The sequence below is a fragment of the Ascidiella aspersa genome, chromosome 8, assembly GCF_963924565.1.
Source record: "Ascidiella aspersa chromosome 8, kaAscAspe10.2, whole genome shotgun sequence".
Lineage (NCBI taxonomy): Eukaryota > Metazoa > Chordata > Ascidiacea > Phlebobranchia > Ascidiidae > Ascidiella > Ascidiella aspersa.
Window position 1 is genome coordinate 12920158 of NC_139454.1, and position 16773 is coordinate 12936930.

Here is a 16773-nt window from a genome sequence, read left to right on the forward strand (position 1 = left end):
GGGAGAACATCTATTTGCTTGCAACCTATGTAATATCATTGTAAAATTCAGTTTATATCTATTATTTCCTTTCGTTATATAAACCAGTGCTCCGCAACCTTTTTCCAGTGTGCGGTACAACGATAAAGCTAAAACAATTCGGCGGCACATAATGAAATATATGTCGTTCGACAATAGATAACATTAGCAATTTTCCCAAAGGCATACAAGAGAAAACAAGCGATTTATGATGAAATGGGCTGAAGAACGTGCAAGTTATCATAGCATTCAAAAAATGAAATTGGACTTCACATTTCAAAAACTGTTTTTTTGTTTAACGTTTTAAAACAGCTGCTAAGATTAACTATACAATCACAATCTTGAAAACGTAAATTAAGCAAAAAAAATCTCCCTTTCCATTTTGGTGTAGAGTTTGAACTATTTCTATATGTTTATATTCCTGGGATTTGTGTCAGTAGAATAACTATTTTGATATTTGATTTCCGGCGATGAACGTGGTTTCAAAAGCGTTTCAAATATTAAGGAAAGTTCATAACATTACACCTAGATATTAGCACAAGCTCAAAATTCCTTCCTTGATCAGATTTACATTTTCAAGTTAATTCGAGTGATTAAAAATCTCCTATTTCCTTAAGGTGCGTTGATTAACCCTACTTGCTTAGTTATATCGATTGACATATATTTTTTAGGCATATCGCCAATTTTTTTTTAGCTCTGTTAATGTGCAAGTAAAAAAAAGGTTGAGCAGCACTTTCTTTGAATACGAGGAGAGGTGTGGAACAGGGTTTTTCAGTTCCTATACGTGAAGTTAAAACTACGCTTCTATGGAAACAGTTGTTCAACAGGGAGACCTCACAATCGTGCTATCTGAACTGGACTAAATCGAAACTAAAACAAACTGCAATTGCATTTCAAAGGACATACTGTCAGGTCGCTTATAAATTTATTGTACAGCACCCGCATGACGCTATATAGCACAAGAGCGGCGCACCTGTCGACCTTCCAAAGACCTGGCGAGCTTTAACATTTTGGGTTAGACTGTTATTTCTTTAAAAAAAACACGTTTGTATTTAATCGGTCTTATAGGTTTACGACAATTAGTGCATTCGAAGGATCAAAAAATCCGACTTTTAGGTCTCGGACAAATTTCACTTAACAATATGCTTTAAAAGATTAAGTTTAATAATACTTGACCACCTAAACCCAAACCAGCACCCGAACCCAAATAATGTGCGTTGAATTAATAATTACATAAACGCTTTAGGCCCCCAATATCTCATTTTTTGACATAACAATCCTATATACCATGGACGATAAACTATCTTATGCCCACCGAAAGTTTGTTTTTTCCCCAGCATTCGAATAATTATTAAATTAACGCACTTTATTTGGGTTCGGGTTAGGATGGATCAAGTGTTATTAATGCCATCTCACACTTTTTGTCATCTTTTGCAAATTTTCAGCGAATATTTTGAATTTATCTACGCCGGGAGTTTACCCATTGGATGCCCTAACTTTTGTAGACATTTTTGCTTAGAAATGCACTAATTTCTAATGGATCGGGTGATTTTTCCAACTGTGGGTTGCTTACATGCCGATTGATTTTGGAAGCACTTTATGTAGTAGTAAGTATAGTCTACTTTCTATTAATAAAACAAGGTACAATTGTTTATTAGTAATTAGAAAAATACAGGTGTTCCTGAGGAGAAAATGATTTATAAAAAATACAGATAGACCATAATATTACATGCCAAAGCAGGTGTTCTCACTTTAACAATAAATGGTCCAAGATTTAAAATAAATTTGTTAACCAAATAACATTTTCTTGAGTATTTGGCTAATGAGTCAGAGCTCTGTTATGGGCAATTAATCTTTCAGTTGTATGGCTCCATCTTGATGGCGTTGTGCATGTAGTTTGTGGCGATTTAATTGCTGATTTTAGGCTAATAAGAACCTCCAGTTCTTTGTTCATAACACGCCAGCGACCAGCAAGAGTGTTGTTTCTTTGTGCTTGATGTTGTCCACTCTTCTCCAAGAGATCATTGTAATGTTCTGCAACACACGTTTTCCTGTTAAATGGCAAATTGACTGTTTGTGTTTTACGGAAGTTTGACAGTGCAGAAAACTCTTGTAAGGCAAACTCATCCACACACTGATCGTCATTCTTTGTGTATAAAATCTCACCATCATAAGAAAATGTAAATCGATTCAATGGTGACTCTAAAGATGGTTGAATCAAGAGACTGCAAATTAATTCTCCAGAAACAGTATTGTGCAAACATGTATCTTTACCTTCAATGGCAGACAAAAAAATCTGTGACAAGTGGGGAAGAGGACAAATATACCTTTCCTGCTTGTCAGATAATTGTTTCAACAGCAGTTTAGGTTCCGCAGTGATACTATTAACTGTATAAACTGCACCATTCTGAAGTTGCAATAAAATAGTTACTGAAGACAGATTTTTGAGGGTTGATGTTTCAGAGTAAATTGAGTCATCCAAAATGTGCATATTCTTTATTGGTTCACCATGTTCTATTAACACAACAGGTCTTGGTGTAGATAAATTCATGTCAAAGACATTAAGACACCCATTATCTAAACCAACTGCAATAATGTTTGTACAATTACTAACAGATGTGCAAGTGACATTACCCCCCATAGGCCAAACTATTTCAGGCTTTAGCTCAACATCCTTAAAGACTTTTTGCTGAAGAGGGTAGAATTGTAAAAGATTTGAGTAATTCCACCAAATACATACACAAACTGGAGAAGTTGTTAAACTTGAGGCAGTGTTAAGAAAATGCCATGAAGCGATATTTTTACTTCCTGTTGTTTTAATCTGGTGGAAACTCATTTCCTCCATATGCTTATAATTTAATATACCTTTTCGCATTTTAAAACTTCCTTCACTAATAAAGTGTGTACCACCATTCCCAATAGTTCCTGGCAACCCAGCCTTTTCTGAACCCTCTTGAAGGTTTGTATGGTTGGATGGTAAAACTTCTAAGGGCTGTTTTACTTTCAAGACAATGATAAGAGGAGAAAATTTTACTTCAAAAGCTTCTGATGTAGTTGAATTTAAATTCGTTTCACTGGCATTAAGTAATGTTTCAGAACTTGACTGACTTTTTTTTAGAGCATTTTTCTGTGCCACTTCCAATTCTGAAACCCAGTTATCACGAGGAATCCTGTGAAATTCCAGCCATGAATCACCGTCACAATCTAAGGCAAGACCACAAAACTCACCATCATTAGAAATATTAAAATTATATACATTACACTTTGGACTTCCCTCAGATTGTTCATAAAATTGATGAACAGGATAAAATGTGTCGTTAGCAAAAATCAAAATGCGAGCAAAACCCATGTCATCTATTACAGCCATGACATACATTTGAACACTAATCAGGAAACATTGTAAATGTGCAATAGTAGCATTATATTCAGGAATTTTCCAGTCAGCAATTGGTTCAAGACTAAATCCATCAAAAGCAGCCAATTCACCAGATTCAAAACTTACAAACAGATATCTCAAATCTGGACTTTGACAAATTACAATAGCATTTTCCAGCTTGTCAACTGATCGCTTAGGAGAATATGAAGGTGGCCTAATTCGTCTAGCTTCTTCATCTCGTATTCTACCACGTAAAATTATTTCATCCCATGCTTGGTCAAATAGTTGACAAAGAGTGCGATCAATTGCACGAAACGGTTGGGGTAACTCATCAACAACTTGATCAGGATCAAGTAAAAAAACTCCAGCTTCATCGTCACTGTCCAAACTGCTAATACTCGGTGCTGGTATATCCAGTTCACCAGAACGGATATATACAGGCATGTCAGAAAGTTTTTTAAAATCTGTTTTTAAAAAAATTAATAGTTTATATAATGCCATAAAAACATGCATATATTAAATACCTTATCAAACAAATATAAACTAAACTTTGTAAATACCAAATATATATTGTTTTAAGTAAGTCAACTGTTATAGTCATCCAAGCCATTTGGTATAAGTCCAAATTGCAACAGTTTCAAAACTAAACAAGTTTTAAGAACAATGAACGCAAGACGGAAAATTCAGGTATAACCAGGGGTGCAGTGGACGTGGTATTGGTAGCATTTAACAAAAATATGTATTCTTAAGGCCCGTTTACACTACAGCTGCACTGAGCGGAGCTGAGCTGCACTGGGCGTGAATTTATTTCACTACAGCTGCAGCGAGCTGTGCTGGGTGAAAATCGCTCCAAAACGTAACGTTTTTCTATTGATGAACTGGGCTTGAGTTTAGCAAAGCGTGGAAATCGCTCCAAAGCGTATTTTTTTTTTTCAGCTGCACGGAGCGTGAGTTTAGCAAAGCGTAACTTTGAGCTAGCTTCAGCTGCTGCACGGGGCTTGAGTTTAGCAAAGCGTGAAACGCTCGCCACAATAGACTTTAAATGCAAATTACGCTTTGCTCAGCTCAGTGCAGCTGAAGTGTAAACGGGCCTTTAATCAGTAATAACAGCTTATTTATTCAACTTCGCTATTTTTCCAAACGCTTTAGTTCCAGTTGCCATAGCAATAAGTCTTTCGCGTATAATCGAATCATAGAATGCTAATACAATATAGCAAATTAGGTTTGGGTGAATTTAGAGAGTTAATTTAAATTTATATTGATTGTGTAAAAAAAACAATATTTTTTAATAATAAGGAATTATTATAAACGTTTGTGTACATCAGGCACGTACAAACTGCCGTCGTGTATGACAGTGGTCTCCCACCATTTCAATGAGCGACCCTGTAGGGGTCGCCTTAGTATTTGTTGTTATTTAATGACGTTTTCTAAACGAAAAAACGGGGCAAAATAACAAAGTGAGACCGAAAAAAAATAACTCAAAAACATGTAGGTGTAAGCAGAGCTGGGGAGCCACCGAAAAATAGCATTAGCTCCGGCTCCAGCTCCGGAGCCATCGGACAATTATTAAATTGCTCCGGCTCCAGCTCCGGAGTCGTAAAACTCAATCCTTTGGCTCCGGCTCCAGCTCCGGAGTAGTAAAACTCAAATCCTTTGGCTCCGGCTCCAGCTCCGGAGCCATCAAACACACACCAATGACTCCGGCTCCAGCTCTGGTGCCACCAGTCAATTATTCAATGGCAAGTTTTAAAAATTGCTTTTGGCTAACTAACGTTGGAGATGGAACAAAATATAATTTCTTAGCTTTAGCACCACAAACTGAAAAATGGCCCCAGCTCCACAAAAATAATAAAAAGGGCTCCGGCTCCGGCTCCACAAAAGTAATAAAAATGGCTCCGGCTCCGGCTCCAGCTCCACAAAAATAATAAAAATGGCTCCGGCTCCGGCTCCAGCTCCACAAAAATAATAACAATGGCTCCGGCTCCGGTTCTGGCTCCAGAGAAAATGCTTAGCTCCGGGCTCCGGGCTCCAGCTCCGGCTCCGGCTCCCCAGCCCTGGGTGTAAGTGGCCTAGGGCCTTGTCATTTTGTGTTCCTAAAATAAGAAAATAACAAAGACTTTGAGAGAAGTTAATAAGAAATTTAATGATTGTTGTTGTGCTTATTTAGAGTTTTCTTTTCCTTTGACAGGTTTTTTGGTTTATTTTTAGGGTTGAAATTTTCTTCCAATAGTCTTAAAGATTCTTTTGTTCTTGCAGTTATTTGTGAGGGGGTTTGTTTTTGTGTTGTAGCATCTTGCTCCATATGACCGGGTCAAATACCGGCTAATCGGCCATTTAGATGAAGCAGGCTGGCCGGTTGTGACGTCAACGCACGCCTGCCTGTGCGTGTAATTCAAACTGTCAGAAAATGCTGGAAGCGTTCATGCAGTCAATCGTCCGAAATTTCCTGTTTTCATTATTCGTGTTAAAGCGTGTTGTCACGAACTTAATTGCCGCCAGCTGGAATATTTTACATAAGCGAATTGCATTTATGCCAAAAACAGCAGTCCCTACTGTTGAATTGTGGAGTCCAGATCGCATACGTTATACGGAGCTAGGTAATTATTGTACGTATATCGTAAGTACCTTTAAGTACGGTACTGTTTATTGTTTATTTATTGGTAATAAACATTCTTTCATTGTGCATAAAACCCACAGTGTAGTTTGAGATTGCTGAGTAGGTTGGTTTATGGTTGCGTTGTTTTGTTTATTTTCTGTGCATTTTCGTAAGGAGTTGGAGGACTATATGGGGTTTCGGTTGTTGTGTCTTCTTCAGAGGTTATGTATTGGCATTCGTAAACTTCTTCAAATATTTATTTTTTGTATTGGTTTTGCTTTTTTGGATTTGGACAGTTATTTGAGTGATGGCCTTCCTGGCCACACTGTTTGCATGTTGGCACTTTTCTGTTTTCTCCAGGTTTGATTATGTTGACATTAATATTGTATAAGCTGAAAGCGTCCGGTATGTTGTCCATGTTGATTTCTTCAAAAAAGATTTCTACAAAACCATTTCGAATATTTGGGAAGTTTTTGTGTGTTAGAAATTTTATTTTGTTGATTTTTCCCCAGTTGTATTCATCTGTGGTGATTTATATCTGTTCTTCCCCACACGGAGTTGGGGTGAGGGTGATTCTAATTAGTAGTTTGGGGGTTCTTCTGCTTGTATGGTAATTGGTTGTTTGTCAAACTTGAATAATGCTTGGGCTTTAAGAACTTCGAGGAGTTGTTGACGATACTTTTCGTGATCAAAGGTTATTTGGAAGATTTGTTTGTAATAGGTTATTGTTCTAAATGCAGTTACATGTAGTGTGAGTTCTTTGAAAAATCTGTCATCCTCGTTAATAAGTTTGAGAATGTTCTCCAATGATCTGAGTACTGTAAACTGTTGGTTTGACTATTACAAAATTTACTGATTTGGTAGGGCCGAAAAAGTTGAATCCAGAGGTTTCCGGTTTTGAATACATTTTAAGATTTTGAAGTGTGAAGAAAAAAAAGGAAATAAGAAATTACCGCTAGACTGTGCTAAAGAGCAGAAATTTGGAAAAAAGGTAGAGTGTGGTGAGCACTAAGTGGCGCTATATTAAGAAAAAAATGGCAAGGGCTTCGCCGTCTTAAGACTTGGCCTTGTAAGGCGGGGGTAATCGAACCAATCAGTGGCGTCACTCAAACAAGACTTCAGTCAAAAGACTTGGACGAAAAAAAACACGAAGAAAAGTCCTAAGTTACTAAGTTAAAGTTGAAAGAGAAAGCAAGAATACACTAGGTGTCAGCCTTGGCAATAGGGAACGGATAAAGGGCAAAGTACAGTGAAAAAGGACATTCGAGATTGGCGCTCCTAGAGCACGGAGCAAAATGAGCGAAAAAGCTAGTTATGCACAAGCGGCAGGCGAAAGTGCAGTTAATGCACTGAAAAGGCCTAACTGTTTAAGCTTTAGAGGAGCTATGCAGCTTAAAAGAGAAGACTTAATGGAATTTAATGAAAGAGGTTGATTTTCCTCTGAAAAAAATTATACATATTGCTGAAATGAAAGGGACGCTAGTAGACTTGACGTGTACGACCAGGGAAAATGTACTTGACCTTCATAGAAGACTACTGAATGTGCCATACATTCGTAATGTTCGTCTTTACGAGTCCGAAGTGATTAATGTGGGAATTGGTTGGGTACCAATCCCACTCCCGAATGAAGCTATAAAAGCCGGATTGAAGGACAGTTTGGAGAAGTCAAAAAAATGACACACAGAAAAGACAAAGAAGGGTTATTAACAGGAATGAGAATTGCAACAATGAACAAATGTAGAAAAAAATCCAATACCAAGCTATATAAGTTTGAACGGTTGTGAATTTTATGTTACCTACCACGGACAAAAGATTACTTGCAAGTATTGTGGCGAAACTGGCCACAAACAAGCTAATTGCGCAAAGCGAAAAGCTACTTACTCACAGCTTCACAGTAATGCAAACCAATCAGCAACTCAACCGCCTATAATTGCGCCAGGCCAGATTACCAGCTTAACAACGCCTCTGCTCTCAAAAGCGGGTGACAAAACTGCATTGCAAACGCTCGAGAATAAAAACGAATCATTGCCCGGGGTTGATGCAATCCCCGTTGATAACCAAAACAACGCAGAATCTCCAAGCTTACAACTACAAACATCCCGAAAGCGATTCCGCACCAGTCCACCTTTTCTCCCTGACAGTAAATCAAGAAGCATGAGCGAAGTTACCGTCTCACTGGATTGTCCAAATTGTCACACGGACAGTCTTCTGGATCCCCAATGCCGTCATTTTTACTGCTGCAAATCCAAACAAGAATATAGAGTTACCAACGCATGCTGTGATGACACCGTCTTGTTTTTGGTGCCCTTGGAGGAAACAATGGCCAACTGCCTCAAGTGCCAGGCCAAAATGAGACTTATGCCCTGCTGTGAGGAAATACAACCGGAGTTTCGAATGGACGGCGATATGTTCGAGTGCATCCAATGCAAAAGGTACGCAATAACTTGTGTGTGTAACACTGTAAATGCCCTTCCAAACATTACCATGTACAAGGAATGTGTGAATCATCTATGCAAATATAAAGTGATACACTGCATTTGCGGGAAGAAGTCCGCCGAGGTTATTGAACCGAGCCCGGTTAATTTTGGGGGGTGATTTTAATACGATTTTGCAGGGTAACTTAGATAAAAACCAGGGCCCTCTCATTCTAACCGAAACTCTCGTGCCAGAGTTCTATCGCACATGCAATCCTACACGTTAAGTGATGCGTTTCGATATTTGCACCCAGCAGCCTGCCAATACTCAAGGTTTCAGGTGAACCCCTTGACCGCGACGCGTTTTGATTTCTTTTTAATATCGGAGTCATTATTAAATTACCTAAATCGTAAAATATCACACCTGGCATTAAATCAGATCATAAAATAGTAACCCTTTCAATGACAGTCTCGAGTTCTCCTCGTGGCAAAGGATACTGGAAGCTAAACACAAATCTATTGCTCAACAACGAATACATAAAAAAGACGAGGCGCACAATACGTGATTATGTGGCCAACAATCCTAAACATGAGGTGGGATGCTCTTAAAGCAGTAATCCGTGGGAGTCCATTAAACACAGCGCCAAAGTAAAACGAGCAAACTACAGCCAACAGCAATATTTAGAACGGGCGATAGAAGACATTGAACGAGAATTAACGCTGACAAATCAACCCAACACGGCTCAAAGCGATAAGTTGGCCAAATTAAAACTGGAGTTAGATAACTTGATTGAAAGACGTACACAAGGTGCTATTGTTAGAAGCAGAGCCCGCTGGGCAGAGATGGGTGAAAAAAACAAAAAGTACTTTCTAAACTTAGAGAAACGCCACGTCCAAAAAAAAAATCAATCAACCGCCTAAAAGTGGGTGATCAAATCCAAACAGATCCAAAGAACATTCTAAAAGAACTGGCCAATATTTTTGAAAGTCTATACAAACGATGCGATGCTAAATACTAAGACACAAATTAACGTACACTTATCGACATTAAATCTGCCGAGGCTAGACGCAATACAGAAAGCATCGAGCGAGCGCCCAATCACGCTTGAGGAAATTCTAGCGGCAATTACCACTATGCCGAGGAACAAATCCCCAGGCCTTGATGGATTGCCGGTAGAATTTTATCAGACTTTTTGGCATGAGATAAAAACCCTGTTTTACGACGCTTGGATGTATACTGAAGAAACCGGTAAATTTAGTCAAAGTCAAGCGCAAGGTGTAGTAACACTGATCCCCAAGGCACATAAAGATTCTTCGCTGATAACTAATCACCGCCCCATCTCTTTGCTTAATGTGGACTATAAAATTATGTCAAAAGTTATAAACAACAGGTTAAAATCCAATATCGAGTTCCTAATCAGTCGAGACCAAAATGTCTTTATGAAGGGTAGATATATTGGGGATAATCTTCGCCTGCTCTTTGATATTATCGATTCCTCCGATTTTTATAAAATTCCGGGTTTCATACTATCTTTGAACATTTATAAAGCGTTTGACACTGTTGGTTGGGATTTTATTTACGCAGCATTAGGAAATTTTGGCTTAGGACATAACCTAATAAACTTGATAAAATGTTGTGATGCGGAACCTACCTGTAAAATAACCAACAACAACTTTTTGTCGCGCGAATTTAAAATCGCAAGAGGTGTCCGGCAAGGAGACCCATTATCTCGGACGCTTTTTTTGCTATGTATCGAATGTCTAGCAACGGCGTTGCGAAAAGACGAATTTGCAGGAATACAACTGAATAACGACGAATTTAAAGTATCTCTACTTGCTGATGATACGCTAGTCTTTTCAAGAGGCGAACAGAAAAATTTCGAACGAATATTTAGTGTGCTAGATAAATTTGGAGACATGTCCGGATGTAAAATCAATATGCAAAAGTCGCTTGCATTCCATGTAGGAGCCCATCGCTCTTCGACAGAAAAACTTTACGCGAACAAAGGCCTCGATTGGCCAGAACACTCATTTAAGTACTTAGGTATAAAAATTCTACTAAAAATCCCAAAGGAACTGTTTCCGCTTAACTTTGGTGAAGTTATAAATAAAATTAGTGCAGTCTTAAACATTTGGTCCGCTCGGGGCTAACTCTTCTGGGACGAATTTGTATCCTAAAAAGCTTAGTGATTCTGATGCAGTTGGGTTTAATTGCAAGTCTCATTAAACTAATTTGCCTCGACCAATCAACCACACTATTGCTTCAATAAGTATTGTTGTAGTCTGATTACAAATCCACACAGTTTTTGTTTGCTATTATGGGCAAGCCGGCCGGCAAGCACAACCACTCACTGTATTGACTAGACAAGACTGGTTATATATTGATATAAGTTTCGCATATACAAGTTGAAAGTTTGCATGAAAGAGAGAAGGCGACACGAGAAAGCGGAAATGATTTATCACCCGAAACCTTTTTGGCAGCCGGGAACTGCAACAATAACGCGTTCACACAGGTGAAATACTTTTATGTATACGGAAATATGTGTCACGATATAACATTATTCATGTGTGAAACAGCCGAATGCTTTGTTCTCAGTGTGACAGCAAGTGTTTGATAAAAGGCGTGAAAAGTGACAAATCAGAAAATATTTGATAAATACACAATACAATAAATTCCAAATTATCCACTAATTATTACTTATGACGTTACAGACACTCTAGCACAAAAAGAATTGCCGTCGTGCATGTAACACGGCGGCTGCTTTTCGCAATATACCCGAAAGGTTTCTATTTTTTTTTTTAACACAATTGACTTTTGTTAGAAAGTGCTTCATACGATTTGAGAGAAATGAACATGAGCAAGGCAATGAGTCACGAGTTTTAGCTTTTAGCAACACGTTCAATAACAAGTTGTTTTCTTCTGTCGATAAGTCAACGAATGACAGGCGTTTTGTTGTTGTCTCCTTGTGTCGTCCAGTCCTTTCGTCATAAATGATGAAAAAAAACGTGAAACTGTGAAAAACATAAAAGAAAGGAGGGGCAGTTATTTGTTCGGAATTAAATTCTATTGATTTTTAACATTGAGCAACATTTCCTTATAAATTTGCATTTTTTTTAGTTTGCACAATTCGTTCAATGTAAGTTTTAGACTAACGACGCATCACAACAAAATACGCTTTGAAGTTGTTGCTTATTCACTATTGCTTTCAACAAAAGGCAGAAAATGGGGTGTTCCTAAAGTTGTGATTTGAAAGAATGTTTCGCGTGTGGATAAATCATTATGCTTTTTGATACGAGGTATTTAAACTCGTGTGTAAACTCGGCTGCGTGATGTGAGAAAAACAGACAAAAACCCAATCCCAGCTAACACACAACGTTTTTTCGACGTTCGGATTTTTTTTTAAACTAAGTAAACGTTGTGGGAATGTGTCCAAACGAACGTTAAGAAAATACGTCGAGGCCGTGTTATCAAAACGTAATGTAAAACGTAGCACTAACGTCAAAATTAACGTTAGGAAAAACCGCAATGCGACCAGATTTCAACGTCATTTGTAACGTACAAACAACGTTGATTACAGACGTCGATCTTAACATGTTTTACATCATTTTGGACGTCACTTCGAACGTTTGTTGAACGTTATTTTTTAACGTTGCGACGAACCACAATGAAACAAATTTACAACGTCATAGGTGACATGCAAATAACGTTTATTACTGACGTAAAATCTAACATTTTTAGACTGGTTTAGACGTCTTTTACACGTTTAATTAACGCTGTATATTTAACGTTCCGTAAAACTATAACGCAACCAGCATAGAACGTCATACGTGACGTAGAATTCACGTTCATTTCTGACGTCACAATTAACTTGTTATAGACAATTTTAACGTAACTTCAAACGTTTGATTAACGTTCTTTCCTAACGTTAAAACAAACCATGCAACTTATTTTAAAACGTCATACATCACGTACAAAACACGTTGTTTACTGACGTTAAAACTAACGTCTTTTCAGCCACTTTTGACGTCGTTTAAAGGTTTTTTCAATGGTATTTTTAAGCGTTATAATAACGTCATTTTACCGTTTTGACTAACTACAATGTTATATAATTAAAACGTAAAACATGACGTAACAACAACGTTACCTTTTGTAACAAGGATAATTTTTTTATGACTATTTTATACATCATTTGTAACGTTTTAATAACGTCATTTCTCAACCTTATTACAAACCTTAATGTAACCAATTTAGAATGTCATAGGTGACATACATGCAACGTTAATTACTCACATCAAAGTAAACTTGATTTCATTTCATACGTTGTCGTGAGAAACCACAATGGACCCAATTTAGGAAATCATACGTGACGTACAATCAACGGTGATTTCTGACGTCAAAGCTAACTTATTTAAGACCGTTTTGGATGTAATTTTAAACGTTTTAAGAACGTTATTTCTTGACGTTGCGACAAACTAAGATCCAACTAACTGACAACGTCACGCGTGAAGCATAAATGACGTTGAATTCTAAGGTCAAAGCTAACTTCTTTGACAGCATTTTGGACGTGATTTTAAGCGTTTTAACAACGTTATTTTTTGGTTTGTAACTAATTACAATGCAATCTAATTAGAACTTCACGTGACGTAAAAACTACGGTAAATACTGACATCGAAGCTTACTTGTGTTTAGAATTAGACTATTTTATACGTCATTTTTAACGTTGATATAGCGTTATTTTTCAACGTTATTACAATCTTCAATATAACCAATTCAAAACATCATACGTGGCGTATATGCAAAAAGGAATGATAACTGTCGCTGAAGATAACTTATTTGAAACCATTTTAAATGCTATTTTCAAAAGTTCCAATAACTTTATTTCTTGACATTACGAAAAACTAAAACGCAACCAAATTTGCAACATCTTAAATGATCGTAGTCATTTCGAAGGTTACGGCAAACCACAATGCAACCGGATTAAAACGTTAAACGTGACGTATACAACAAGGTATATACTTGACATCGAGGTCAACTTGTTTTAGACTATTTTATACATAAATTAAAACATTTCATTAATATTGTTTAGCGTTGATACAAACGTCAAAAGAACCCTCTTAAAACGTTAAACGTGAGGTAGAAACAACATCAATTAGCCTACTTACGTTGAAGGTAACTGATTTTAGACGAATTTGCGTGTCATACACAGTTTTTTCGACTGTGCTGAAGTACAATCGAATCAAAATGTCATACGTGTCGTATAAAAAACGTTGTTTACCGACGTCAAAACTAACTTACCAAGTTTTAATTTTTGTTAAATAGAAATGCTCTCTTTTAAGGAATGCGTCGGGATTATGTAGCCTATGTACAAAATATTTGTTTTTTTCTGTAATGTGTTTTGATTAACTTTTTTAGAAAATGTAAAGAAGTATACTTAGTTATGCTTACATAAAATAGAGATGTGACTTAATTTAAGATAGCATTTTAGTAAGGGTAACATTGTCTTTACATGAAACAAATCGCATAAAAAATTACTTGTTTTGGCAGCTCAGCGCTAGAGTCTGGAACACACAATAAGATCTAAAAATCAACAATACATAGAGCCCAAAAAACTATAAAACCATAGTATTAAGACAAACGACATAATAAAGCCAAATACGCAGTAATATCCAGTACAGCATACGATCAAAATCGTCTGACTAAGACCTAAATCTGTCGGAATAAGGCCTAAATTCATCAGAATTAGTTCTAAATTCATCGGAATAAGGCCTAAATTCAACGGAATAAGGCCTAAATTCAACGGAATAAGGCCTAAATTCTTTGGAATAAGGCCTAAATTCTTTGGAATAAGTTCTAAATTCATCGGAATAAGGCCTAAATTCAACGGAATAAGTTCTAAATTCATCGGAATAAGGCCTAAATTCAACGGAATAAGGCCAAAATTCATCGGAATAAGTTTTAATTTCATCAGAATAAGACCTAAGTTCATCGGAATAAGGCCTAAATTCATCGAAAGAAGGCCTAAATGGCCAGAATAACGCCCGAACCTGTAAGTGGAGGGTATGGGACGATCGGGGGCCATCGGTCTGGCATCGGCCGTTTTGGTGACTACGTTTGGACGCCCTAGTCTGACCGGCGCCGTCAGGGCGCCGCTGTTTCGGCACCGGATTTTTTGTCCTGTTTGGGGTTATTGGTGGGTAATGGGTGGGGTTAGAAAATGGGTTATTGTTGAAACTTTTAGGGGAGTTAGTGATGTACTTAGGGGTGGGGTTTGGGGTTAGTTAAAGTGTTGTTTAGGCCTGATTTTGACCTTTTAGGTCTTATTCCGACGGATTTAGGACTTATTACGATTTAGACGGTACTAATACCATAGGTACCATAGGTATTAGTGCTGTTTTGGTCTTATTCCGAATTGTGTTTTATTCTGACGTTGGTGTTGTTCTTATCTTGGTCTTATGGCTGGAGTCCCTAGAGTGCTTGTTAGATATTTAGGTTGTTTTCCTTAAACCATGAAGATTAGGGTTACATAAAAAGATGGTGGTGATGTCTTTATCGGCAACGCTTGTTTGTATTTAGTATTTCGAATTCCAAGCAAATGCTTTGCTGACGATATGGAGCGTCTTTTGACGTATACTTCGACGAGATCAATTCTTCTAACAGCTAGCTTCTTGTAGGTTCCAAACATGGCAGTTTTTAGGCGGTCGTTTGTAGGTAGTCCGTACAGATTAAGGTACATCTTCTCTTTGAGCTTCGTTCGACGACTTTTCTTGGCCATAAGAAATAGAGTTCTTTTTTCCTCACTCGATGGCAACAATTTGATGCAGTTGGGTTTAATTGCGAGTCTCATTAAACTAATTTGCCTCGACCAATCAACCACACTATTGCTTCAATAAGTATTGTTGTAGTCTGATTACAAATCCACACAGTTTTTGTTTGCTATTATGGGCAAGCCGGCCGGCAAGCACAACCACTCACTGTATTGACTAGACAAGACTGGTTATATATTGATATAAGTTTCGCATATACAAGTTGAAAGTTTGCATGAAAGAGAGAAGGCGACACGAGAAAGCGGAAATGATTTATCACCCGAAACCTTTTTGGCAGCCAGGAACTGCAACAATAACGCGTTCACACAGGTGAAATACTTTTATGTATACGGAAATATGTGTCACGATATAACATTATTCATGTGTGAAATAGCCGAATGCTTTGTTCTCAGTGTGACAGCAAGTGTTTGATAAAAGGCGTGAAAAGTGACAAATCAGAAAATATTTGATAAATACACAATACAATAAATTCCAAATTATCCACTAATTATTACTTATGACGCTACAATTCCCACAATAATTTACAAAATTAGTGTTCTTCCGGTCAACCTGCCCGAAGCATGGATGCGTAAACTAAAAACGAAATGATTTCAGTTTATATGGGGGGTCTAGATGGGAGAGAGTTAAGTGAACAAAAATATGCGCAAATACTGAACACGGAGAAGCAAATATGTTGGACGTTGACGCATATATTATGTCGCTGAATATTAAATGGGTGTCAAAGCGTTTTGACGACGAGTATAGTGCACCGTGGAAAACGCTTGAAAAAGGCGTTCTAACAGACAAAGAACTCGAATGCTGGCTGCGAGGAGACTTATCTGTCGCATCGAGGCAATGTTCTAAACTAATACCTTTACGCGCTACTAGAAAGGCAATATCAGACTGTAGGAAGTATATGACAATAACACAATTGCAAACACTCAAGGCCCGTCCTTTATGGGTAAACAAAAACGTCCGACTCAAGACAGAAACGTTTTATGCAAAGCCACTTATCAATGCGGGAGTTTTTGACCACAATGATCTACTAAACGACTCGAGACACTATATGACCTATGACCAACTGGCAGTTGTACAAATTCCACCCAAACAATATAGATTTTAACACCTTTATTGAAATGATCGCTGCTCTCCCACCTGAGTGGGACCACTCCACGGCAGGATCTCGACCCGATACTAAACTAGTCACCACTTTAAGGCAGATACTTCAGGTACATAACTCATCAAAAACTTTATACAATGAGATAAAAACATACACTACTGATCGTCCGCATAAAGAACAACGCAAGTGGGAACGGGATTTAAATCTTGTACCGAACACAATTCCTTGGGACAGGTTATATTAAAACATTCGTAAAGCCACAATGGAAACTAAACTGCGATCCTTTCAAATTAAACTTAATCTTCGTGCGATTGTGACCAATGATGCGCTCTCTTTTGATATAACTGAAACCAACCGGTGTGTTTTTTGCAATTTAAATGTTGAAACCATTTATCATGTGTTTTTCTATTGCGAACATGTTGTAAAGTTTTGGGAAGAAGTCACT

General features: G+C 37.6%; 1 protein-coding gene and 1 pseudogene across 1 annotated transcript; one reads left to right on the forward strand and one right to left on the reverse strand.

Annotated features, from left to right (window-relative positions):
* Positions 1-7: 7 nt before the first annotated feature.
* Positions 8-3854, reverse strand: LOC146136204 (WD repeat-containing protein 93-like). Its single transcript, XM_083395333.1, has one exon. It carries the CDS (start codon positions 3836-3838, stop codon positions 1838-1840), a length of 2001 nt encoding a protein of 666 aa, XP_083251459.1. The 5' UTR covers positions 3839-3854; the 3' UTR covers positions 8-1837.
* Positions 3855-7285: 3431 nt separating this feature from the next.
* On the forward strand, positions 7286-8585 carry LOC146136205 (uncharacterized; annotated as a pseudogene).
* The last annotated feature ends 8188 nt before the right edge of the window (positions 8586-16773 follow it).